We start from the raw sequence: 27,375 nt of genomic DNA on the forward strand, positions 1-27,375 counted from the left end.
GCTCCCTGCTCTTTGCAGGTGTTGCATTAATATTTCTGCAGAATAAATAAAGTTTACAAATCAATTAAGCAAAGATTCAATACTCATAAAAATGTGTATGCTTTTTAAAAAAAGTTTGCTTTCATATATCAAATCTATTGTCTGTCTCATGGGGGCATTTCTTCAGAGCAGCTCTTCAGCCCTCTCTCCCAAGTTACATTTTTCATTTCTCCTTCATCCTGCCATTCTCCAACCTAATGGTATTCAAGTTTGGGGAAAAGGGTATTTTTTTCATTTTTTCCACTTCCACAGTGTACTTTTACTTGGTATGTGTCACCCTAGGAGGAGATCACTCTACTTTCAACCAAGTCAACACCTACTAAAGGTTAGTGAGAACTCAGCTGGGAAGTGAGGCAGTCAAGACCTAATTAGTGAAACATTTTCCCCCAGTATAATCTGGTCTGTGTATAATAAGGCCTTCATTAAGCAATCGTGTTCTTTAACCCGAAATTCTTGGTATGATTTACAAATATCTGGGTCTCTTCCAGGGAAGATCCATCCATAACCTGATATTTTAAGTATGTCATCAATTCATTGAGGAAAAGGGTGATCCAGCAAAGCAAGTCTTGACAGTCTCTGGTCAGTGGTCTCACTCCTTCCTGAGGCCTTGAAGGATCCCATATAACAAGCAGCTCCTGCTGCTGGTCACGAGACTAAGCATGGGAACAGCACTGGAATTAATGAGGAGTGAAAAATAATGGATTAACTTGGCACTCTACACTATGAGGAACATTTTTATTGTCTTGTTGCAGTGGCTTTTAGATGCCAGCAATTCTGATGCAGTCTGCACCTACAGCTGTTATGAAATTGCTATATCAAATGGGAAACACAGGTTCCAAGGCATATGGTGAGACAGATTTGGAAGTGGACTGGCCCCAGGTGTCTATGCAATCTTACAACCATAAGGGACTCCACTCTTAGTGGCTGAAAGAGAAAGGCCTGGAGGACTGAGCTTCAGAAGCAGTCCCTCAATGGTTTCCCTGGAGCACCAAGGAAAATACCATCTGTTTAAGGACACTTTAAAGCAGAATGGTAGAAGCTGTGGGTATTTAGGAGTTTTCTCATTAGGTATCAGTATTCACTCTTCAAAGGCAGCACCTATGGGGTTACTGTGACGCAGAAGAGCCATAAATGTTGGCAGAAAATGACTTAAATAAGTTAAAGTGCTCACTTCAAAAGAGACAGAAATCTTGTCCTTTCCTAATGGAATATGGAAATTTATTTCATGGACAGGTTAGTGAGTCTGGTGAGCTGTGCTGCTGCTGACTATTTTTATCTTGTCTTGGATGTAAAATCCATTCAGCTTGATACAGTGAAGCAAATCTCAATATAGGGAATGCACTTGACTTAGGGAATATGGAAAGAAAGATGAATGATCATGTTAGGATCAAAAAGGTGAATGGTGAAGATAAGGAAGTCTTGAAACTAAGAAAGAAGTAATATGAAATAGGAGGAAGGGAGAAGGTTTCATGTTTTTGCATCTGTTTTTCCTGAAATCAATATGTTCAGTGTTTTTTGAATAACTCTAAGCGATAAAAGTCCCTCAGATTGGAGATTTAAAGTGACAGCTGCCCAGTATCAGGTATGACAAGGGCAATACAAATACCCCTTTCCCCTCTAGGAATTAATCCGGAGGTATTAAATGGCAGGCCAAGAGCTGAGCAGGCACACAAATGGGCTCACTGCTTGGCTCTGGGGATTGCCTGGGCACTGCTGAGGAATTTCAACTCATCTGACACATATATTTTCACAGAAATAATCTTCTGTATTCATTAGCAATGGGTTTCCTCAGGAAGAAAATCCAGTGCAGGAATTTTGTCATTGGTTAAAGGTGAGATGCTGCATGAAGCTGGGGAGGAGAGATGGGCAGTTGCGACATTCCTGTATTCAGACATGCACAATCTGATCATATGGCTACCAGAAGACCTACTAGGATGCCAAATACTGATACAGTGGCTTTGTTTGCCTGTATCTTGTAGGGCATAGATTGCCTGTTTGCCATCAGCTTTGTTCCTGAGGAAGTGGTTAGGTGTCTTAGCATTAGGATCTCCATGTGGTCCCTCTACAAAAGCTTGTTTGCAAAGGCTCAGTGCAGTACAAATGCTGCAGCAAGCCTGAGTTTGTTGGGGTGATGCTACCAAAAAGACCTATGCTGTTAAGTTTTGCCTGGAAGGAGCAGAGAAGCAGTTATCACACAGTGGTGATACCAGAGAGTGGTTAACTGGGTATTTCAAAGGAAGAGATGCTCAAAGTCTTGTTTCCCTCTTGTTCCTTTCCATCAACTCAAGTGTCCTGTTCCCTCCTCTCCATACCCTATGAGGCTAAGAGAGAATGGATGCACAGCTCTGTCGCTGTTGAGCAGCTATCAGAGTAAAGAACCCAGTTCTCAGTGGCAAGAAGGAAAAGGACCTTTATTGTTTTGATTTCATCATATATATAGAGTTTTCAAAGATCACTCAGATTGGTCAGTCAGAAACCTCCCCCTAGGCCTGATTGGCCGGGCCTGCACCATCCAGATCTTGGGACACTGTTCTTAATAACATCCAAACCTTATCTTTATTTATAAAACACAAAAGGAATTCTCATGGGAAAGACCTGTGCTAGCCACACAGCTCCATGTGCTCCTCCCAGCTTTGCTTCCAGCCCTTGTCCTTCTCCACAGCACACCATGTGGAGCTCACTCAGATCCCTTGGTGGTTCAGAGGGCAGCAGGAGGTGAAAGAATTAGTTGATCCTGGGCCAAGATCATAGGTTGCTAATGCTCATGCCCATGCTGGCCTGGTGCAGGGTCTGGGGACCCCTTTGGGGGGCTTTTGATGGGCCATGACACCCCTCAGCTGTCCTTCCTGTGGATAAGCTTTTTCTGGGGTGCAGGGCCCTGCAGCTGGGCTCCTCTGCATAGCAGATGTTTGGCATTCACTGCCTCCGACCTGAGTCTTTCTCACTACATGCTCACATTACTGAATCTTGATCCTGCTTCTTTTTTTCATCAAGAAATTTAATTCACTGAAAAATCCCTTCTCATGGCCCATGTCATCTAATTGATTTTTCCTACACTAATATAGGTTTTGTTTTTTTCTGGTTCCTAAGGATAAAACACATCTCCCAGAAATAATTGGCCTGACTGCCCTCTCTTCCAAAAATACACTGAAAATCCTCTGGATTTTTCCTATCAAAGTTTCTTTGGAGTATTTTTTGAGTTTTGGAAACCCTACTCCAATTCTATGCCATTGCATGACACACACTAAAAAATGACATACCATTTTCCCTCTTTTTCCAGCCTTGAGGAGGACTATCCCAACTAATTTTTTTCTAGCAAGTAAAAATACCAAGTAAACACATTTTCTTATCTTCAGTCCAGTTTAATGGCAAGGCAAGGTGAGGGAGAAAAATTAAGCAAGCTGGTTTTTGTTTTGCTGGTGTGGCTAGCTTCACATCAAGTATCAGCAAAGATGCTATGTCATGGGAAAGCACATTTTAGCTGATGTCAGTAAAATGATGCAGGCAGTTCCAACTGGCTGCCCTTTGGCACAGATGTCATTCAACAGATGGATCAGGCCATATGATAGCCACTTGTTTCAGATTATGCCTGTGGATAGGTTGTCTTTCTGAGTTGACACAGTTTTACAGAAAAAAAGGGAAATGTAGTGAAAAGCAAAAGCTTTTACATAGTCTGGACAATGTTTATGTGAAAATGTAGGGCTAGATCAACCCATGAGCACTGCATTATGCCTCAGAGACCAGGCTGGAATCCGTCAGGAGGGCAGATGGCAAAATGGTGCATGTGTGCAGTTGCTGGTCCTCTTCCTTCAAGTGCCCAACATGCAGCATCCAAAAGATGGAGATAAGAAAGGATGGCATGGAAATGCTTGGCATAAATTTTTTTGGGCGAATTATTTTCTTGGTTTTTTGTGACCCATCCGTCCTGTTGCCAGACACTGAAATATTGAACCTGAGCCTAAAGCCAGCTCTTTTCCTGAGGTCAGTGCAGTCAGAAGCTCATCCTCTGAAGTGCATGATAAACACTAAGCATTGTAGCTGAGCTTATATTCTTACCAACTCCCTGATGACGGATCTGTTGTTAAACAATGATTGAGCTCATTAAAGAAATGTATAAATGAGTAATTTTGGTGTAGCCACCAGAAAAACAGACCTGTGTAGTGCAGTCTGCAGAGTGGCCAAGGAGTGCATGTCCTCCTGTGCTCTCCTGGGCACCAGCTGGAGGGAGCAGTCGGCCACACTCAGGGGACTGTCCCCAGCTCAGTCTCTAGTGCACTGAACATTTCGTCTCCCAGTGACAACACATTTGATCTAACTTTTGTGAGAATGATGAGTGATATAACCATGAAAATAAAGAAAATCCCAGCAGAGTGAGTACTGGAAATAGATGAACTGCCATGAGGATTTTGATCCTGACTTTTAAATTTCAGTCCACAATACATGTAATTCAATTTTTTTTGTATTCTGTTTATAAACTCTGTGTTGTTATCACAGACTTTTGGGTGTGATGATTTGAAATTATCTAAGGCCTTTATATTAGAATGCAATTGCATTTGGCTTCTTATCTTGTTTGTTTATGTTCAACTTGTGTTGGTTCCAAAAGGTTCAGATGACTGAAGGTCTTTGATTGGAGCTGCATATTTCTTTATAGGTTCAGAAAGGGTAATAGATTATTCGTCACAGTGTCAAAAAAAAAAACCCAACCAACCTGAAACAACAAACGAAGCACCTATTAAAGGGCAGTCTGTGGGTTTCTCCTTCTACATAGCATTTCACACTCTGACAGAGCTTGTGTGTGGGAAAGAGAAGAAGAATGGAGAATCCCGGGAAAATACCTTCTAATTTTTTAGAGAAGGCATTAGCAGCTGCTAGCACAATGCGCCGTGATGAATTGCTTTTTTCTTATAAGGGAATTCTCTACCCCACCACTCTTTGCAGTCGTGAAACATTCAAAGCCTTGGAGTCCTTTGAAGCCAGAAGTGATGATGTCATTTTGGCAGCATACCCTAAATCTGGTGAATGTATTTTACTTTTTTTTCATAAATAAGATTATGTAATAGCAGGTACCAAGGTTTGTACAAAATAGATGTAATATATATTATATGATACATAATAGAGTGTCTTATGCTAAATTTTAGTATTTAGTAGTTCACAAAATTTTGTAAAACTGATTTTGTTCTCAGAAAGAACAACAAATTAATTATTAATATTTTATATGGGAAATTTTCAAAAAGACTGAGAAAAACAATCCGATTTTCTTTTCTATAGCCTATCAAGGTTTTTGTTCTCTTTACCTTTCATAGTTATGAAGTTACGTGCAAAAATTGGAGAGAATTAAAATACAGTTTTTTTACCAGAGGTAACTAGATCACTTGATATTTCAGAATCTTCTCTCACATGTATATTTTTAAAGTCAAGAGCTTTATGTTTTCACACGGAATGCAGCTATTGGCATCTTCCAATGCCTTGCAAAATATTCTTTAGTTTCTTTCACATAGAAGTCAGGAAATAGCTATCCAGAATATTTTTGTAGTCCCTGAAGTGATCACACTGTTCTTTAATTATTGGGAAATCAGGAGGAGATCTTTGCTAGGGTTTCAGGTTTACCCTACCTTTGCCTACATTTGCCTATATTACCCTCCATTACCCTACATATTTGCTGCTTCAGCCTGAAAGCACTGGTCCACACCAGAGCCACAGGTCTGGGCTAGATGTGCCTCATGACCACTTGAACCTTGCTGTTTCTCTCTTCCAGCAATTGGTTCACACTGTCCTATAGTAGATAGTCAAAGCTGACAGGATTGTAAAGTTTTTGCTTTTTATTCATCTTTTCTTTTTGAAGGAATGTTCTGCACCCGAATACAGTTATTAAGACTGTAGGGAGAAAGATGTAGGAACCCGGAGTTGAGAAGTCAGGAAATGGCAAATGAGAGATGGGAGTTCTCTACAGGCTCCTTGCTATGTTATTAATAAGGATACAATAAATGTGTATAGGAAATGTAATTTCATAAAGTTTTTTCCTACTGTTAAAGAAAATGAGTACATACAGCACAATTTCCAGATCTAGTTGTGCTCCTGTGTTGAAGTACTGCGATCCATCCTTCTTCCAAAGATAATCCAGCCCACCAGAAAACACATCATACATTAGGTTTTATAGTCCAGGTTTACCACCCCAGTCTTCCTTGTATTTGTAAAAATAAAATTTCTTACAATCATGCAAGTTTTCCTAGTTGAATCCTAGTGGTTTTTCTCCAGTTACTTTACCATATACAAGTTATTTTATTGTGTACTGAACTATTCAAATTGGTGAAATATGTCCTTATGAGGGCAAAGTTAGTGCTCTGAGAGGTGATTGTCCAGAAGGTTAGCCAGGAAAGGAGGCTAAGTAACTCACCTGCTAGTACTTCCAGCTCTTGACTTCCCTGCCAAAACAGTTTCTGTTTATTGTAAAAGTTTTACAAGCAATTCTGTATTTTTCTTCTTTCAGGCACCAACTGGCTAATTCAAATCCTAACTGACCTGATAGCCATATCTCAAAAGAAAACACTGAGTATGGAAAGCAGTGAGAATGACAAAAACCAAGAAGAACTCCGTTTCCTCGAAGCTGGAGATGCTGAGAAATATGAGGTGGGAACAGAATATGTATGGAAATGATCAAAATTATATGCTTCAAATACTGAATAGGTGATGTATGAACGATTCCATTGTTTGATAAGACCTTTACAACTTCTCTTTATGAGGCATCTGGTCAAGACAAATCTCATCAGAACTGTCATATACTGAGGGATAAATGAACACTTCAGTGGTTGTGACAGGAGCACATGGCCATGAGATCCACAAGAACTTCAGAAATCCAACAAAGCACCTTTTGTATTTAAGAAGAGCTTTGTGAAGTGTTAAATAATGAAATATTAGCTTTTGTGTCTTTTATGAGCTCTTCCTCCTCAGCCCCTCTCTCAGTCCTTGAGATGTTTCAGCTTTCACACAAACCCAGTCAGAGTCTGGGCCTTACCTCTAGATTTGATCCCTTGTTCCACAGACCTGAACAGAATTATCACAGAAGAGAATTAACAGTGGATACTATTTTTCCTATTGCTCAGGGGCTTTTGAAAATTAGAGCTACTCAGAGCAGCCCACAAATATCCCAGTGTAACACTCACACACACACTCATTCTCACACAAAAAAGCACTTGTATCAGCCAATACCTGCTGATACGTTTATCAAGGCAATATTTTGGCACAGCTTAATGAAAAGAATACTTGTACTAACTGAACTGTTCTCTTTCCTCCTTCCAATTCCTAAAGCGAATGACCAAATTGCCTTCTCCAAGATTTATAGTCACTCATCTCCGTCCTGAAAATCTTCCCAAGTCTGTCTTCACAAAGAAAGTCAAGGTGAGTGCTGATTTTAATGTATTAAAAGCAAACTCTGCTACAGGTTTTTTTTTTTTTTAACGCCAGAGCAGTACTTTTCTGCCGGTTTTCAGATTCACTGTTATGCTTAGAATGTTTAGCCTGGCCATTTCTACATGCCTATTTATGTACTGCCATTCAACTCACTGAAACTCAGTGTGTCCTTATTGACCCCTTTGTGACAGTTTCTACAAGGGAGTTGCAGGGCCTGAAGGAATCCTCCAGAGGCAAAATATGTTTTAACATGATTTCCTGTGGGAAGAATTTTTTCGTGTTGTTGCAAGTGAGGGCTTCAAGGTGTCAAATTTCAGAGAGATTTCATATTTTTGTTATTTTTCTCTGATACCTAGATGATGGACTATGCTTGTATTGAGGAAAACATTCTTATATTATGTATAATTAATTTGGTTGATCTGTGAAAGATTCTTTAATAAGTATAGGCAATCATCCTCTCATGCTACCAAAGCAAAGTTAAATGCTGCACCTTCTGAATTAGGAATGAAATTGCTATTTCTGCAAGTAGCACACAAGGTATTAGAAATCCCCAAATGCAATTATAAAGTATATATTTTTTAATGCTATTGTCTACTATGTGTTTATCTACAAATAATTAATTTAATATTTTCTAGATATTGTTAGTGATTCGTAACCCAAAAGATGTAGCAACATCTTTCTACCATTTTTCCAATGGCCTGCCTGCTCTTCCCTCCTATGAGACCTGGGATGAATTCTTCACAGATTTCATGACAAAAAAAAGTACAGTATATTTATCTGTCTGTGCCAATTATCCAATGATTTGCCTTTGTCTAAAAATCCTTGTACTTCAGTAGGATTTTTTGGTTTACAGTATAAAAGCAGAGATTAAAGACAGAGAATTAAAAATATGAATATGTAAATTAAAAATTTACAGTTTTGTCTAACTACTAACAATTGTCTAACTGCTTGAGGATCAATACTTGTTAAAACTGTACTTCCACAAACTTCTGTAACTTGAACAAACTGATTTTTTTTTCAAGAAGCAATTCTTTCTTATCTCTATCTTGGGTGCCATTTGCCCCTCCTCTCCCATATTCACCATCTTGTGTCCATGGAGACATATAATCACCTCCATGCCAAATTGGATGAAAGGAAGTATTTAGACTAAGTCTACTGCATTAAAAAGTGAGCTAAGTTGAATGCATTAAATAGGAGAGAAAATTATACTACTAGTTCCAAAATTACATGAGATGGAATAGCAAAAGGCCGGCAGAATGGAGGGTTCAACAAGGTTTTAGACTGAATTAAGGGAGTCTGCAAGATGGTTTGCAAGGTGATAGCTTTTTGGTGGATTCACAGCTGTCTTGAAATACTAACAAGTTTTACTGTTCTGACTAACAAATGGCATCATATGCCTGAGCTTGGAGCAAAATCGGTAACTACCACAGAAGGCTGTGAACTCTGCCATACATGAGTAATAAAAGCCTTTGGCTGAAACAACAATTTAATGAATTAATCTTGATTTATTTTATAAGGAGCTTGTATAATCTTTATTTATGCTGAATCTTTGGATTCTTTTGTTTTATTTAGTGGCCTGGGGATGCTACTTTGAATACCTTTCTGAATGGAACAAATACGCTGATGAAGAAAATATTATGACAATAACTTATGAAGAGCTAAAAGAGGTAAGATTATCATTAGTTACAAACATTTTATACTTCAAGGGACATTTTTCCTGAAACAATTCGCCACTATATTGATGTTGGATATTCAAACTGTGTGAGATAGATTGTTGTTTGAAGTGAAGAAAAGGTGAAATTCAAACTTCAAAACCTTCTTAAAATTTTGTGTATGAAAATTATTCTTTTTATTTATTTATCTGTGATTTAAACTCAAATAATTGTGAATCTAAATCCCCAGTAATTTTTGAGAGCAGCTTTTACTTATATAATAGTGTAGATTTTGCTCACCTGTAAATCATATACAATATTTTGTATTCTATAAGAAGATAGCTCGTATCTCCTCAGCAATAGTTATGGAGAAGAGAAAGACTATGGACCACTCTAGATCTACTGAACTCTAGGAATATCTATGTGTGCAGCCAGCAGAGAGATAGAAAGGGAAGTGTAAACACCTTGGAAAGCAGTGCATTTTGGTTGAAAGTCATGTCATATGTCACATTCCTCTTTCCAGAATCGTGCCCTGGGCGTGAAAAACATAGCTGCTTTCTTTGGAATTCCACTGACTGAGGAACAGCTTCAGCTTGTGGTAGAGAGGAGCAGCTTCCAGTCAATGAAGAAGAACTCAGACAAGACCCATGGATCATTTGGCACTGTTCTCTTCCGCAAAGGTAGGAAGCTCCAAGTGGCTCAGAGGTAGAAATGTCAAACTCTCAAGAACCTGGGACATCCTTGGTTCTTTTCTTTTGTACACATATTAGCATGGCAAGCCAGTATCAAGCAGGTTATCACTGCTTTGCTTGAGAAGAGTATTCATGGAGCAGTGGTGAGGAAGATACCCAGCAAGGCTCTGACAGCAGAGCCACTTCAGAGGCTCCCAGATGGCTGTCAGGAAGGAGGAGCTGTCACATGTCTCAACTCCTCTCCACCTCTGTGCCTGGATCACTGATTGCCCAGCCATTGGAGGCTTACCTGAGCAGGCAGCACTGGGCCAAACTCAGCCTGAGAGGTGTGACCACACATTTTAGGAGAGTGCAGGAATCTTCTGAAATGGCCATTGCCAAATGTTCACTCTTACAGCTTAGAAGTAAGCCAAGCATGCAAGAATGCAGAGACTCACAGGAGAGGAAACAAAAGGGAACAACTTGTGCAGTGTAGTGGAGGGGAGACAGACATGAGAAGGCCACCCTGGTTGTCAGAATCTATTTCTGCCTTTTACGTTAAAGAAGTCAGTGGATAGCAACTGAAGCTGCCAAAGGAGCAGAAATGCAACTCTGCCTCCTGCCAGATGATTCTTAATCGATTCTTCACTATCTTCCACTTTGCCAATCATAACAGACTGGAGAAGAGAGATGTAGGGAAACAGGACTTTGTGCTTCCTTTTTGAGCACATTCACCTAAAGATGAGCATGTTCTTCTCCATTATAGCAAATGATTATTTACATATATGTAGCTCCTCTGATTTCACAATATTGTATTGGTGTAGAAGAGTAAAGATTTATCTGGAAAATGGATTAACACTATTTAGCCTACAATGCAATCAAAAGAAGAAATCTATAGAACAAAAATGATATAATTTCTTGGTTTTCAAGAGTTTCTTTGCTTCTTTGAAGGTGGTGTAAGTGACTGGAAGAATCATTTCAATGAAGATCAGAATGAGAAAATGGACAAAGCATTTGAAGAACAGGTAGCAGAAACTAAACTTGGAAAGAAGTTAAAGTATGACTTGTACTGTAAAGCCTGAACAGTATTGCAATGTGATTAGAGCAAGAGCTTTCCAAGGCAGACTCAGATCATCTGCATTTATAATATCTACAGTGTATATCAGAGATTAGTTCTGAACGTAAGACCTTTGACATAGTGGGAAGTTGTTAATTTATCTAACCGTATCATAATTAATCACATACAGAGGAATCTAACAGCCCTGCTTCACTCTCTACCCTCCTAATGGAATATTCAATTATTCCTTTTTTAATGAATTCCTGAGTCTTTTTGAGCAGTGAAGTGTATTTTACACCTAGAGACCTCTCTAAAAATTATCAATTCAGGTCACTTCTTGGCAAAAAGATTTCTGTCTCAGTTAGGCTTTCATCCAATTATGCTTCAAATAAATGGAAATTTTGTATTGACAAGTGAAATCATAATGATATCTTCATGAAACACTGCTAAGAAGGAAACTCAGAAGACATTAGTAGCTCAATATGGTGGAAGAATAGTTATCTTCTTAAAGGCAGAATATCAACCTCTGTCTTCATAGCTTTGGGTAATATTGATGCATATCTAGAATCAAGATTTGCTCTGTAAATTCTCTGCCAGGCCATGTGCTTCTTTGCATCAGTAGAAATCTGAATCTTACTAATGTATCATGCATAACGTGCCAGATTGGGACTCTGTTTATTTTTCTAGCCAAATAAAAAGTGTTGTAATATACCCAACCGATGATGTTTGTATCTGTCAATGGTGGATGCTGCTTTTGTTGTTGGTTTTATCACTATGCAGTAAAGCTACAGTTTATTGGTGCTTTGCCTTTGTTTCATGGATTTCAAACATATCCCAGACCTGCCTTGCTAGCAGGTTTGTTCCTGGAAGTAGGAGGGGGACCCTTAGCCATAATTTTGATGTTTCCATCACTGAGAGGTGTCATTTAATCATCTACAGGTGACAGCTTTTTTGGATAATGTTGGGAATATTTTATAATCACCACTGTTTGCTTTACACATTCAGACACTACCGTAAGGAACAGACTGGGCAGATACTTACCTCACTGGCCTGGATGTGGAAAAGTGATAGGTAGAAGTTCCTGCCCTGGATTTGGGTCTTGGCACCTTTTTCCCTCCACTCGGGTCTGCTCTGAAGTCAAAAGTGGAGCACTGGTCCCAGACTTTGGAGACCTTCACTTGAGCTGTGCTGGGAATCCAAGGCGACTTGCACCATGTGTATGGTAGGTAGAAATTTCCTGTGGGAGGGATTTTTCTTTCCTTCAACTGTGGAAGTCTGCTGAGGTCTTCTCAGGGTGTTGGCCTCTGGGGCTTTCCTAGAAGCTCAGAAGAAACTTTCCAGATAACCTTCAGCTATTCTTCCACAAGCACACCTTGCCCAAGCCCAGAAGGGCTTGGAACAGCCATGAGGCTGCCGTGCTGGCCTAAAGGACACCTCTGCCTTCCCTGGGAGTGAGGGATATCTCTGCAGCCTTAGGCACCTGACAGAACTCAGCATGAAAAATGCTCATGCAGTGACTGAGCAGTATCTTTTTCCTCCAGACCAGGTTAAAAGGTTCTGAGACAGATTTCTTTCCCTGCTCCTGGCTGCTGCAGACAGAGAGAGGACATGGCTCTTAGCCTGATTATGGGAGCTCTGTCTTACTTGTGGTCCCAGGAATGCTTTTGTCCTGCTGGTTTCATCCAGACTAGGAGGCAGTTCTTCCAAGAAACCTGCCATGCATTTATGCAAGTATTCTTCTGCAGTAATTATTTCCGCTCATAACAGATGGCAGGTTTTGCTCCCTGCTCTTTGCAGGTGTTGCATTAATATTTCTGCAGAGTAAATAAAATTTCAAATCAATTAAGCAAAGATTCAATACTCATAAAAATGTGTCTGCTTTTTAAAAAAAGATTGCTTTGATACATCAAATCTATTGTCTGTCTCGTGGGGGCATTTCTTCAGAGCAGCTCTTTAGCCCTCTCTCCAAAGTTGTTTTTAACTTCTCGCCCACCCTGCAATTCTCCAACCTGACAGTATTCAGGTTTGGGGAAAAGGGTATTTTTTTCATTTTTTCCACTTCCACAGTGTACTTTTACTTGGTATGTGTCACCCTAGGAGGAGATCACTCTACTTTCAACCAAGTCAACACCTACTAAAGGTTAGTGAGAACTCAGCTGGGAAGTGAGGCAGTCAAGACCTAATTGATAAAACATTTTCCCCCAGTACAATCTGGTCTGTGTATAATAAGGCCATCATTAAGGAGTTGTGTTCTTTAACCCGAAATTCTTTTTATGATTTAGCAATTATTCTTTTCTGGGTCTCTTCCAGGGAAGATACATCCATAGCCTGATATTTTTAAATGTGTCATTAATTCATTGAGGAAAAGGGTGATCCAGCAAAGCAAGTCTTGACAGTCTCTGGTCAGTGGTCTCACTCCTTCCTGAGGCCTTGAAGGATCCCATATAACAAGCAGCTTCTGCTGCTGGTCACGAGACTAAGCATGGGAACAGCACTGGAATTAATGAGGAATGAAAAATAATGGATTAACTTGGCACTCTACACTATGAGGAACATTTTTGTTGTCTTGTTGCAGTGGCTTTTAGATGCCAGCAATTCTGATGCAGTCTGCACCTACAGCTGTTATGAAATTGCTATATCAAATGGGAAACACAGGTTCCAAGGCATATGGTGAGACAGATTTGGAAGTGGACTGGCCCCAGGTGTCTATGCAATCTTACAACCATAAGGGACTCCACTCTTAGTGGCTGAAAGAGAAAGGCCTGGAGGACTGAGCTTCAGAAGCAGTCCCTCAATGGTTTCCCTGGAGCACCAAGGAAAATACCATCTGTTTAAGGACACTTTAAAGCAGAATGGTAGAAGCTGTGGGTATTTAGGAGTTTTCTCATTAGGTATCAGTATTCACTCTTCAAAGGCAGCACCTATGGGGTTACTGTGACGCAGAAGAGCCATAAATGTTGGCAGAAAATGACTTAAATAAGTTAAAGTGCTCACTTCAAAAGAGACAGAAATCTTGTCCTTTCCTAATGGAATATGGAAATTTATTTCATGGACAGGTTAGTGAGTCTGGTGAGCTGTGCTGCTGCTGACTATTTTTATCTTGTCTTGGATGTAAAATCCATTCAACTTGATACAGTGAAGCAAATATCAATATAGGGAATGCACTTGACTTAGGGAATATGGAAAGAAAGATGAATGATCATGTTAGGATCAAAAAGGTGAATGGTGAAGATGAGGAAGTCTTGAAACTAAGAAAGAAGTAATATGAAGTAGGAGGAAGGGAGAAGGTTTCATGTTTTTGTATCTGTATTTTTCCTGAGTTCAAAATGTTCAATGTATTTTAAATAAACTATAAAAGTCCCTCAGATTGGAGATTTAAAGTGACAGCTGCCCAGTATCAGGTATGACAAGGGCAATACAAATACCCCTTTCCCCTCTAGGAATTAATCCGGAGGTATTAAATGGCAGGCCAAGAGCTGAGCAGGCACACAAATGGACTCACTGCTTGGCTCTGGGGATTGCCTGGGCACTGCTGAGGAATTTCAACTCATCTGACACATATATTTTCACAGAAATAATCTTCTGTATTCATTAGCAATGGGTTTCCTCAGGAAGAAAATCCAGTGCAGGAATTTTGTCATTGGTTAAAGGTGAGATGCTGCATGAAGCTGGGGAGGAGAGATGGGCAGTTGTGACATTTCTGTATTCAGACATGCACAATCTGATCATATGGCTACCAGAAGACCTACTAGGATGCCAAATACTGATACAGTGGCTTTGTTTGCCTGTATCTTGTAGGGCATAGATTGCCTGTTTGCCATCAGCTTTGTTCCTGAGGAAGTGGTTAGGTGTCTTAGCATTAGGATCTCCATGTGGTCCCTCTACAAAAGCTTGTTTGCAAAGGCTCAGTGCAGTACAAATGCTGCAGCAAGCCTGAGTTTGTTGGGGTGATGCTACCAAAAAGACCTATGCTGTTAAGTTTTGCCTGGAAGGAGCAGAGAAGCAGTTATCACACAGTGGTGATACCAGAGAGTGGTTAACTGGGTATTTCAAAGGAAGAGATGCTCAAAGTCTTGTTTCCCTCTTGTTCCTTTCCATCAACTCAAGTGTCCTGTTCCCTCCTCTCCATACCCTATGAGGCTAAGAGAGAATGGATGCACAGCTCTGTCGCTGTTGAGCAGCTATCAGAGTAAAGAACCCAGTTCTCAGTGGCAAGAAGGAAAAGGACCTTTATTGTTTTGATTTCATCATATATATAGAGTTTTCAAAGATCACTCAGATTGGTCAGTCAGAAACCTCCCCCTAGGCCTGATTGGCCGGGCCTGCACCATCCAGATCTTGGGACACTGTTCTTAATAACATCCAAACCTTATCTTTATTTATAAAACACAAAAGGAATTCTCATGGGAAAGACCTGTGCTAGCCACACAGCTCCATGTGCTCCTCCCAGCTTTGCTTCCAGCCCTTGTCCTTCTCCACAGCACACCATGTGGAGCTCACTCAGATCCCTTGGTGGTTCAGAGGGCAGCAGGAGGTGAAAGAATTAGTTGATCCTGGGCCAAGATCATAGGTTGCTAATGCTCATGCCCATGCTGGCCTGGTGCAGGGTCTGGGGACCCCTTTGGGGGGCTTTTGATGGGCCATGACACCCCTCAGCTGTCCTTCCTGTGGATAAGCTTTTTCTGGGGTGCAGGGCCCTGCAGCTGGGCTCCTCTGCATAGCAGATGTTTGGCATTCACTGCCTCCGACCTGAGTCTTTCTCACTACATGCTCACATTACTGAATCTTGATCCTGCTTCTTTTTTTCATCAAGAAATTTAATTCACTGAAAAATCCCTTCTCATGGCCCATGTCATCTAATTGATTTTTCCTACACTAATATAGGTTTTGTTTTTTTCTGGTTCCTAAGGATAAAACACATCTCCCAGAAATAATTGGCCTGACTGCCCTCTCTTCCAAAAATACACTGAAAATCCTCTGGATTTTTCCTATCAAAGTTTCTTTGGAGTATTTTTTGAGTTTTGGAAACCCTACTCCAATTCTATGCCATTGCATGACACACACTAAAAAATGACATACCATTTTCCCTCTTTTTCCAGCCTTGAGGAGGACTATCCCAACTAATTTTTTTCTAGCAAGTAAAAATACCAAGTAAACACATTTTCTTATCTTCAGTCCAGTTTAATGGCAAGGCAAGGTGAGGGAGAAAAATTAAGCAAGCTGGTTTTTGTTTTGCTGGTGTGGCTAGCTTCACATCAAGTATCAGCAAAGATGCTATGTCATGGGAAAGCACATTTTAGCTGATGTCAGTAAAATGATGCAGGCAGTTCCAACTGGCTGCCCTTTGGCACAGATGTCATTCAACAGATGGATCAGGCCATATGATAGCCACTTGTTTCAGATTATGCCTGTGGATAGGTTGTCTTTCTGAGTTGACACAGTTTTACAGAAAAAAAGGGAAATGTAGTGAAAAGCAAAAGCTTTTACATAGTCTGGACAATGTTTATGTGAAAATGTAGGGCTAGATCAACCCATGAGCACTGCATTATGCCTCAGAGACCAGGCTGGAATCCGTCAGGAGGGCAGATGGCAAAATGGTGCATGTGTGCAGTTGCTGGTCCTCTTCCTTCAAGTGCCCAACATGCAGCATCCAAAAGATGGAGATAAGAAAGGATGGCATGGAAATGCTTGGCATAAATTTTTTTGGGCGAATTATTTTCTTGGTTTTTTGTGACCCATCCGTCCTGTTGCCAGACACTGAAATATTGAACCTGAGCCTAAAGCCAGCTCTTTTCCTGAGGTCAGTGCAGTCAGAAGCTCATCCTCTGAAGTGCATGATAAACACTAAGCATTGTAGCTGAGCTTATATTCTTACCAACTCCCTGATGACGGATCTGTTGTTAAACAATGATTGAGCTCATTAAAGAAATGTATAAATGAGTAATTTTGGTGTAGCCACCAGAAAAACAGACCTGTGTAGTGCAGTCTGCAGAGTGGCCAAGGAGTGCATGTCCTCCTGTGCTCTCCTGGGCACCAGCTGGAGGGAGCAGTCGGCCACACTCAGGGGACTGTCCCCAGCTCAGTCTCTAGTGCACTGAACATTTCGTCTCCCAGTGACAACACATTTGATCTAACTTTTGTGAGAATGATGAGTGATATAACCATGAAAATAAAGAAAATCCCAGCAGAGTGAGTACTGGAAATAGATGAACTGCCATGAGGATTTTGATCCTGACTTTTAAATTTCAGTCCACAATACATGTAATTCAATTTTTTTTGTATTCTGTTTATAAACTCTGTGTTGTTATCACAGACTTTTGGGTGTGATGATTTGAAATTATCTAAGGCCTTTATATTAGAATGCAATTGCATTTGGCTTCTTATCTTGTTTGTTTATGTTCAACTTGTGTTGGTTCCAAAAGGTTCAGATGACTGAAGGTCTTTGATTGGAGCTGCATATTTCTTTATAGGTTCAGAAAGGGTAATAGATTATTCGTCACAGTGTCAAAAAAAAAAACCCAACCAACCTGAAACAACAAACGAAGCACCTATTAAAGGGCAGTCTGTGGGTTTCTCCTTCTACATAGCATTTCACACTCTGACAGAGCTTGTGTGTGGGAAAGAGAAGAAGAATGGAGAATCCCGGGAAAATACCTTCTAATTTTTTAGAGAAGGCATTAGCAGCTGCTAGCACAATGCGCCGTGATGAATTGCTTTTTTCTTATAAGGGAATTCTCTACCCCACCACTCTTTGCAGTCGTGAAACATTCAAAGCCTTGGAGTCCTTTGAAGCCAGAAGTGATGATGTCATTTTGGCAGCATACCCTAAATCTGGTGAATGTATTTTACTTTTTTTTCATAAATAAGATTATGTAATAGCAGGTACCAAGGTTTGTACAAAATAGATGTAATATATATTATATGATACATAATAGAGTGTCTTATGCTAAATTTTAGTATTTAGTAGTTCACAAAATTTTGTAAAACTGATTTTGTTCTCAAAAAGCACAACAAATTAGTTATTAATATTTTATATGGGAAATTTTCAAAAAGACTGAAAAAAACAATCCGATTTTCTTTTCTATAGCCTATCAAGGTTTTTGTTCTCTTTACCTTTCATAGTTATGAAGTTACGTGCAAAAATTGGAGAGAATTAAAATACAGTTTTTTAACCAGCTGTATCTAGATCACTTGATATTTCAGAATCTTCTCTCACATGTATATTTTTAAAGTCAAGAGCTTTATGTTTTCACACGGAATGCAGCTATTGGCATCTTCCAATGCCTTGCAAAATATTCTTTAGTTTCTTTCACATAGAAGTCAGGAAATAGCTATCCAGAATATTTTTGTAGTCCCTGAAGTGATCACACTGTTCTTTAATTATTGGGAAATCAGGAGGAGATCTTTGCTAGGGTTTCAGGTTTACCCTACCTTTGCCTACATTTGCCTATATTACCCTCCATTACCCTACATATTTGCTGCTTCAGCCTGAAAGCACTGGTCCACACCAGAGCCACAGGTCTGGGCTAGATGTGCCTCATGACCACTTGAACCTTGCTGTTTCTCTCTTCCAGCAATTGGTTCACACTGTCCTATAGTAGATAGTCAAAGCTGACAGGATTGTAAAGTTTTTGCTTTTTATTCATCTTTTCTTTTTGAAGGAATGTTCTGCACCCGAATACAGTTATTAAGACTGTAGGGAGAAAGATGTAGGAACCCGGAGTCGAGAAGTCAGGAAATGGCAAATGAGAGATGGGAGTTCTCTACAGGCTCCTTGCTATGTTATTAATAAGATTTCAATAAATGTGTATAGGAAATGTAATTTCATAAAGTTTTTTCCTACTGTTAAAGAAAATGAGTACATACAGCACAATTTCCAGATCTAGTTGTGCTCCTGTGTTGAAGTACTGCGATCCATCCTTCTTCCAAAGATAATCCAGCCCACCAGAAAACACATCATACATTAGGTTTTATAGTCCAGGTTTACCACCCCAGTCTCTCTTAGTTTTGTCAAAATAAAATTTCTTACATTCATTCAGGTTTTCCTAGTGTAATCCTCGTGCTTCTTCTCCTCCTCCATTAGTTGCTTTACCATATACAAGTTATTTTATTGTGTACTGAACTATTCAAATTGGTGAAATATGTCCTTATGAGGGCAAAGTTAGTGCTCTGAGAGGTGATTGTCCAGAAGGTTAGCCAGGAAAGGAGGCTAAGTAATTCACCTGCTAGTACTTCCAGCTCTTGACTTCCCTGCCAAAACAGTTTCTGTTTATTGTAAAAGTTTTACAAGCAATTCTGTATTTTTCTTCTTTCAGGCACCAACTGGCTAATTAAAATCTTAACTGACCTGATAGCCATATCTCAGAAGAAAACACTGAGTAGTGAAAGCAGTGAGAATGATAAAAAACAAGAAGAACTCCGTTTCCTCGAAGGTGGAGATGCTGAGAAATATGAGGTGGGAACAGAATGTGTATGGAAATGATCAAAATTATATGCTTCAAATACTGAATAGGTGATGTATGAACGATTCCATTGTTTGATAAGACCTTTACCACTTCTCTTTATGAGGCATCTGGTCAGGACAAATGTCATCAGAACTGTCATGTACTGAGGGATAAATGAACACTTCAGTGGTTGTGACAGGAGCACATGGCCATGAGATCCACAAGAATTTCAGAAATCCAACAGAGCATCTTTTGTATTTATGAAGAGTTTTGTGAAGTGTTAAATAATGAAATATTAGCTTTTGTGTCTTTTATGAGCTCTTCCTCCTCAGCCCCTTTTTCAGTCCTTGAGATGTTTCAGCTTTCACAAAAACCCAGTCAGAGTCTGAGCTTTACCTCTAGATTTGATCCCTTGTCTAACAGACCTGAAGAGAATTACCATGGAAGAGAATTCCGTGGATAATTCTTCGGATAGTATTTTTCCAATTGCTAGTGGATACTATTTTTCCAATTGCTCAGAGGCTTTTGAAAATTAGAGTTCCTCAGAGCAGCCCACAAATATCCCAGGGTAACACTCACACACACACACACGCACACACACTCTCACACAAAAAAGCACTTTTATCATCCAGTACCTGCTGATACGTTTAGCAAGGCAATATTTTGGCACAGCTTAATGAAAAGAATACTTGTACTAACTGAACTGTTCTCTTTCCTCCTTCCAATTCCTAAAGCGAATGACCAAATTACCTTCTCCAAGATTTATGGTTACTCATCTCCGTCCTGAAAATCTTCCCAAGTCTGTCTTCACAAAGAAAGTCAAGGTGAGTGCTGATTTTAATGTATTAAAAGCAAACTCTGCTACAGGGTTTTTTTTTTTTTTAACGCCAGAGCAGTACTTTTCTGCCGGTTTTCAGATTCACTGTTATGCTTAGAATGTTTAGCCTGGCCATTTCTACATGCCTATTTATGTACTGCCATTCAACTCACTGAAACTCAGTGTATCCTTATTGGCCCCTTTGTGACAGTTTCTACAAGGGAGTTGCAGGGCCTGAAGGAATCCTCCAGAGGCAAAATATGTTTTAACATGATTTCCTGTGGGAAGAATTTTTTCGTGTTGTCGCAATTGAGGGCTTCAAGGTGTCAAATTTCAGAGAGATTTCATATTTTTGTGATTTTTCCCTGATACCTAGATAATGGACTATGCTTGTATTGAGAAAACCATACTTAGATTCTGCATAATTAAATTGGTTGATCTGTGAAAGTTTCTTTAATAAGTATAGGCAATTATCCTCTCATGCTACCAAAGCAAAGTTAAATGCTGCACCTTCTGAATTAGGAATGAAATTGCTATTTCTGCAAGTAGCACACAAGGTATTAGAAATCCCCAAATGCAATTATAAAGTATATATTTTTTTAATGCTATAGTCTGCTATGTGTTTATCTACAAATAATTAATTTAATATTTTCTAGATATTGTTAGTGATTCGTAACCCGAAAGATGTAGCAACATCTTTCTACCATTTTTCCAATGGCCTGCCTGCTCTTCCCTCCTATGAGACCTGGGATGAATTCTTCACAGATTTCATGACAAAAAAAAGTACAGTATATTTATCTGTCTGTGTCAGTTATCCAATGATTTGCCTTTGTCTAAAAATCCTTGTACTTCAGTAGGATTTTTTGGTTTACAGTACAAAAGCAGAGATTAAGGACAGAGAATTAAAAACCTGAAGTTTACAGTAATTGTCTAACTGCATGAGGATCAATACTTGTTAAAACTGCGCTTCCACAAACTTCTGTAACTTGAACAAACTGATTTTCTTTTCAAGAAGCAATTCTTTTTTATCTCTATCTTGGGTGCCATTTGCCCCTCCTCTCCCATATTCACCATCTTGTGTCCATGGAGACATATAATCACCTCCATGCCAAATAGGATGAAAGGAATTATTTAGACTAAGTCTACTGCATTAAAAAGTGAGCTAAGTTGAATGCATTAAATAGGAGAGAAAATTATACTACTAGTTCCAAAATTACATGAGATGGAATAGCAAAAGGCTGGCAGAATGGAGGGTTCAACAAGGTTTTAGACTGAATTAAGGGAGCGTGCAAGATGGTTTGCAAGATGATAGCTTTTTGGTGGATTCACAGCTGTCTTGAAATACTAACAAGTTTTACTGTTCTGACTAACAAATAGCATCATATGGCTGAGCCTGGGGCAAAATCTATAACTACCACAGAAGGCTGTGAACTCTGCCATACATGAGTAATAAAAGCCTTTGGCTGAAACAACAATTCAATGCATTAAACTTGATTTATTTTATAAGGAGCTTGTACAATCTTTATTTATGCTGAATATTAGGATTCTTTTGTTTCATTTAGTGGCCTGGGGATGCTACTTTGAATACCTTTCTGAATGGAACAAATACGCTGATGAAGAAAATATTATGACAATAACTTATGAAGAGCTAAAAGAGGTAAGATTATCCTTAGTTACAAACATTTTATACTTCAAGGGACATTTTTCCTGAAACAATTCGCCACTATATTGATGTTGGATATTCAAACTGCATGAGATAGAATGTTGTTTGAAGGGAGGAAAAGGTGAAATTCAAACTTCAAAACCTTCTTAAAATTTTGTTTATGAAAATTATTCTTTTTATTTATTTATCTGTGATTTAAACTCAAATAATTGTGAATCTAAATCCCCAGTAATTTTTGAGAGCAGCTTTTACATATTTAACAGTGTAGATTTTGCTCACCTGTAAATCATATATAATATTTTGTAATCTATAAGAAGACAGCTCATATCTCTTTTGCAATAATTATGGAGAAGAGAAAGACTATGGACCACTCTAGATCTACTGAACTCTAGGAATATCTAGGTGTGCAGCCAGCAGAGAGATAGAAAGGGAAGTGTAAACACCTTGGAAAGCAGTGCATTTTGGTTGAAAGTCATGTTCTATGTCACATTCCTCTTTCCAGAATCGTGCCCTGGGCGTGAAAAACATAGCTGCTTTCTTTGGAATTCCACTGACTGAGGAACAGCTTCAGCTTGTGGTAGAGAGGAGCAGCTTCCAGTCAATGAAGAAGAACTCAGACAAGACCCATGGGTCATTTGGCACTGTTCTCTTCCGCAAAGGTAGGAAGCTCCAAGTGGCTCAGAGGTAGAAATGTCAAACTCTCAAGAACCTGGGACATCCTTTGGTTCTTTTCTTTTGTACACATATTAGCATGGCAAGCCAGTATCAAGCAGGTTATCACTGCTTTGCTTGAGAAGAGTATTCAAGGAGCAGTGGTGAGGAAGATACCCAGCAAGGCTCTGACAGCAGAGCCACTTCAGAGGCTCCCAGATGGCTGTCAGGAAGGAGGAGCTGTCACATGTCTCAACTCCTCTCCACCTCTGTGCCTGGATCACTGCTTGCCCAGCCATTGGATGCTTACCTGAGCAGGCAGCACTGGGCCAAACTCAGCCTGAGTGGTGTGACCACACATTTTAGGAGAGTGCAGGAATCTTCTGAAATGGCCATTGCCAAATGTTTACTCTTACAGCTTAGAAGCCAAGCATGCAAGAATGCAGAGACTCACAGGAGAGGAAACAAAAAGGAACAACTTGTGCAGTGTAGTGGAGGGGACACAGACATGAGAAGGCCACCCTGGTTGTCAGAATCTATTTCTGCCTTTTACATTAAAGAAGTCAGTGGATAGCAACTGAAGCTGCCAAAGGAGCAGAAATGCAACTCTGCCTCCTGCCAGATGATTCTTAATCAAGTCTTCATGATCTTCCACTTTGCCAGTCATAACAGACTGGAGAAGAGAGATGTAGGGAAACAGGACTTTGTGCTTCCTTTTTGAGCACAGTCACCTAAAGATGAGCATGTTCTTCTCCATTATAGCAAAGGATTATTCACATATATGTAGCTCCACTGATTTCACAATATTGTATTGGTGTAGAAGAGTAAAGATTTATCTGGAAAATGGATTAACACTATTTAGCATGCAATGCAATCAAAAGAAGAAATCTATAGAATAAAAATGATATAATTTCTTGGTTTTCAAGAGTTTCTTTGCTTCTTTGAAGGTGATGTAAGTGACTGGAAGAATCATTTCAGTGAAGATCAGAATGAGAAAATGGACAAAGCATTTGAAGAGCAGCTAGCAGGAACTAAACTTGGAAAGAAGTTAAAGTATGACTTGTACTGTAAAGCCTGAAGAGTATTGCAATGTGGTTAGAGCAAGAGCTTTCCAAGGCAGACTCAGATCACTTGAATCCTATATCCTGGAAAACTCGATCAAATGATCCAAGCCCCTTAGAATTAATGGAATAATCATTGCAGCTGTCTTTGCAGTGAGAAAGATGAACAATGGTCTTGTTTTATGGTGAGATCTTTGGCTACAGCCATTTGCTGAAGAAGACGTCAACTAAGCATATTTACAAAAATGCAGCAGCCGTGTTCCAGTAGCCTCCACCTGGAAGGAAATGCCCCGTTACTTTCTAGCCAAATTCTACATGTCTAAGTGATATATAATTATTTAGTATGTAGATTATTTTTTTGTGCAAGATGTTTCAAATCAGGCAAATCTTTTCTCAGAGAAAAGATCTCTAGCATGGATATGACACAACCCTCATGACCAAGGATATCTTCCATGAATTCAGCACTAATTAAATTAAAGCTAGATGGAGGAGAAAGAAGTGGAATAGGGATCAGCATTCGTAAGGCTTTTCATCTCTCTGAATGTAAAATATCAAGATGGATTTTAGATTTCAGATGGGCTGGTGATAATAGGCAAGATTCACTCAGAGGCACTGCTTTTCATAGCATCATAGATCAGCCCAGCTTGGAAGAGACCTTGAAAAATCTTCTGTTCCAACCTTTCATGAGAAAGGGAGCCTAGAAGAGACTCTATCTAGATATCATATCTTGAAAAACCTCCAGTGATGAGGATTCTGCCATGTCCCTGGAGGTATTGTTCCTGCAAATTATTGTTCTTGCTGTAACAAACTGGCCCAGCTATGGAGCTCCTGAACACCACAGACCACATCCACAGGACATTTACATTAGAGGCAGCTGAGGGGGGAAGTCATAATCCACCAAAGATCCCCCAAAGTGCTGGGCCTTGCACCACAGGACTGCAAAGGATTCAACAGATCCAGAGTCTGCTGCTAGAGACTGCCCCCTTCCCCGGGGGACATGCTTGGACATTGCCACCTGGCCTGAGCATATATTAACCCATGGGATAAATGCTTTCTAGGGGGACCATCACCTCCAAGAAGACCAGCTGGAGAGTATCAACCGCACTGGGATCCACAGATAGCGGCATTTTCCTTATTCTGTCTCTGTCACTCTCTTTCTGTCTCCCCCACCTCTTTTCCTACTTCTCCCTTTCTCCCTTTTCCTCTCTCTCTCACATAATTACTATCAAATAAAATCCGTACCATTTACTGGCATGTGGCCTTGTTTGTACCTTAATTGAGGCAAAGTTATTTTAAGAACCCTAATAACACTAATAACTGGACCTTAACACCTCTTGAATGAGCCACTGACAAAAATACAGTAGGTGACAGCAGCAGAGAGGGCCTGAAATTAAGTGACAAAGGAGATAATAATTTATGTGTAGATGGCAATGAACACCTGTGATAATAGAAATGAAATGAAGGTACTGAAAGTAGATTTATGTTCTGAGAAATTCACACAAGAGCAACAAAAGGCATTCAGAAGCATTGTCACCAGCAGCAATACTTTCAGGAATATCTACTTGTTTACATCAATGTTGTGAATTCGGCTGTGATAGAATGCCTATGGTCACACTTCATATACTGCTTGATAGCAAAATTGGGAGGGCAATTAAAGCAATATCCCTAAGTGGTGCGTCCTGGTCATATTCAATATTGTTTTCAGCACTGGTGGGCAGGTTAATATCTAATACTGTATTATAAATGACTGACTTTGAGGATCAGAAGAGAGGATTGAAAAGACTAGGGAAAATGGCAAAACAATTTGAAATATAACAACATGAGACGATTAGGGAACACAAAGTTTAGTAAAGGTAAGTGTAAACCACTCTACTGAGAAAAGGGAAGCCAAAGGCCCAGGTAATTGATTGGGATAAACCAGTCAGGCAGCAGTTGGCATAAAAAGACTTGAGCAATCACACTCAGCAAGGACTAACATGGTGAAAGTGCTAGGCAAAAAGGCTCAGATCTTATTCTGGTCTTGCTGATCTGATGGAAAAGCAGACCATGACCTGTTTCTGCAGTTTATCCTCTCCTGTGTCATTCTCAAGGCTTGAATTCTGTCCATTTTGTGCCCTTACAATGTCACTCTGAAGGACAGAGCTATTCAGAGCAGTAACATCTCACGTGCTTCTGCTCCATTAGGGATACTCTGTGGGCACTTGCATTCAGTGGGGTAAAGAGGTGGAAGAAAGGAGGATGGAAAAGGTAAGCTGCCATATCAGAAAATTAATGTTGGCAAGGAAACTAGTTGGATGAGTAACGTCTTGAGAGAGTGAAAAGTAAGTAGAGATGAAGTCAGTGAGTGTGAGAATGAATTCAGAAAAACTTGAGAATCTTTTCTGAAGGTAAGGCATAATTGAATGACACAACAGCAGTGGCTTTCTAGATGTATTCTAGATCTTTTCCAATTGGAAAAAAAAAAGAGAAAGAAAATTATGTTTCTTTTTGGTCTAGTCTTTTTTGTTGCCTGTGATGCCTAAAAGAATAAATTTCCACAGAAAAGGATGGTTACATTGTATTTGTGTCTGTTTGCTTTAAAGAGAATGAACAAACAAAAAAAATTATATTAACACATCTTCCACCTCGTCTCCTTTCCCCAGTGCATTTTCAAACGCAAAGCCATGATGAGTCTTTGGTTAAAGTGAATCTTCTCTTTAAGTTTCATGGCAAATGCTCCTGATGACAGCATTTCCATCCAAGGCAGATTTTCCTCTAGATAACTGAACAACTCAGTTTTCCCTGGGGACCACAGGAGCTGTTCCACATTCACTGGTCCACATTCACCTCCAGACAGTTTGGCTGTTGGACAGAGAATATTGAGATTGGGACTGGGATTCCCGACATACTCAGGATCCCTGGTTGCCTGAGCCTCCCCAGAGAGACAGGGTTGCTCTGTGCCCTCACATCTTGCAGCTCCTGAGCAGACTGACAGATTGCTCTTACAGCATTGAGGACCTTGCTCATGAGCAGAGATCAGATTCTAAATGTTAAAGGATCTGTAGCACCTGTGTGTCTCTGTGGTTGTTAAATTTCATGCTGAGGTATTATAGTGATGTGGCTCCCTCAGGATTCAGGCAGCTGGCTCCAAAGGAAATTTCTTTGGAAGCTAGCCAGAGAAAAAATATTAATTTCTTGATGCCCTTACTCTTTAGTACTAGCAAATGGGAGGAAATTTTCCTTTGCAACTCAGACTAAACACATGGACAGAAAGCTGAAAATAACTGTTGGTTGGAGGTTAGGACTTTTCCTTTTTTTTTTTTCTTTTTCTCCTAGGATATTTTTCCCCATCCGTTGCTAAGAGACACTAACAATCACTACTTAAGAGAAACAAAAGCCGTACCCATGGTGGGGGTGAGGAGAACACCTGGCCGCACTTCTCTTATCTGAGGCCTTTCTCAGAACGGGGCAGAGATCCCACCAGACTTGAGCCAGGGGAAGGGGCTGAGCACAGCTCCTAGCTCTCTCTTGCTCTCTGGGCATCAGAGGGGACAGCCGAGCTGCTGTGAGACAATTCACCGCCATCGTCGGAGCTCAGCTCTGTTCTACCTCTTCCTTGCTGTGGGTGAGCCTTTCTTGTTAAGAGCACCTGTTGAACTGGGACCTTATGAACCCCCAATCTGACTGGGAAGGACCTTCACCATCCATTCGGGTGCCTCGAGAAAATGTGGCACCCCAACCCCCTTTCCCCCTCATGGAGGCCACATCTCCCCGCCTGCCGGGACACACGGTGGCTCCTGCCACAGCGGTGGAGCTCCTGCTGTCTCTTGCTGACTAGCCCAGGTGAGCCAGCCCTGCCGCTCCAGCTTGCTGCTCGGAGCTTCCTGCTGCACTCCGTCCTGCCCTCCAGCCCGTCCGCCATTGCTGTGCGGGA

At 40.2% G+C, this 27,375-nt stretch overlaps 2 protein-coding genes and 2 long non-coding RNA genes across 4 annotated transcripts; 2 read left to right on the forward strand and 2 right to left on the reverse strand.

Annotated features, from left to right (window-relative positions):
- The first annotated feature begins 4,715 nt into the window (after window positions 1-4,715).
- Window positions 4,716-10,904, forward strand: LOC146439509 (sulfotransferase 6B1-like). Its single transcript, XM_085055390.1, has 7 exons — window positions 4,716-5,054; window positions 6,527-6,666; window positions 7,345-7,434; window positions 8,082-8,208; window positions 9,019-9,113; window positions 9,622-9,778; window positions 10,721-10,904. The coding sequence occupies exons 1-7, from the start codon at window positions 4,853-4,855 to the stop codon at window positions 10,849-10,851; spliced, it is 942 nt and encodes a 313-aa protein (XP_084911516.1). The 5' UTR covers window positions 4,716-4,852; the 3' UTR covers window positions 10,852-10,904.
- A 459-nt stretch (window positions 10,905-11,363) lies between these two features.
- Window positions 11,364-27,364, reverse strand: LOC146439510 (uncharacterized). The gene is made up of 3 exons (XR_014851267.1): window positions 27,277-27,364; window positions 12,471-12,640; window positions 11,364-12,063 (listed from the first exon to the last, which is right to left on the reverse strand). It is a non-coding gene; the product is annotated as an uncharacterized LOC146439510 (long non-coding RNA).
- On the reverse strand, window positions 16,001-22,304 carry LOC146439511 (uncharacterized). The gene is made up of 3 exons (XR_014850821.1): window positions 22,194-22,304; window positions 20,021-20,075; window positions 16,001-17,657 (listed from the first exon to the last, which is right to left on the reverse strand). It is a non-coding gene; the product is annotated as an uncharacterized LOC146439511 (long non-coding RNA).
- On the forward strand, window positions 17,322-24,716 carry LOC146439512 (sulfotransferase 6B1-like). Its single transcript, XM_085055391.1, has 7 exons — window positions 17,322-17,660; window positions 19,142-19,281; window positions 20,005-20,094; window positions 20,744-20,870; window positions 21,650-21,744; window positions 22,253-22,409; window positions 23,349-24,716. Exons 1-7 carry the CDS (start codon window positions 17,459-17,461, stop codon window positions 23,477-23,479), a joined length of 942 nt encoding a protein of 313 aa, XP_084911517.1. The 5' UTR covers window positions 17,322-17,458; the 3' UTR covers window positions 23,480-24,716.
- Window positions 27,365-27,375: the final 11 nt, after the last annotated feature.

This window comes from Lichenostomus cassidix, chromosome 3, assembly GCF_008360975.1.
Source record: "Lichenostomus cassidix isolate B80296 chromosome 3, HeHo_3.0, whole genome shotgun sequence".
NCBI lineage: Eukaryota > Metazoa > Chordata > Aves > Passeriformes > Meliphagidae > Lichenostomus > Lichenostomus cassidix.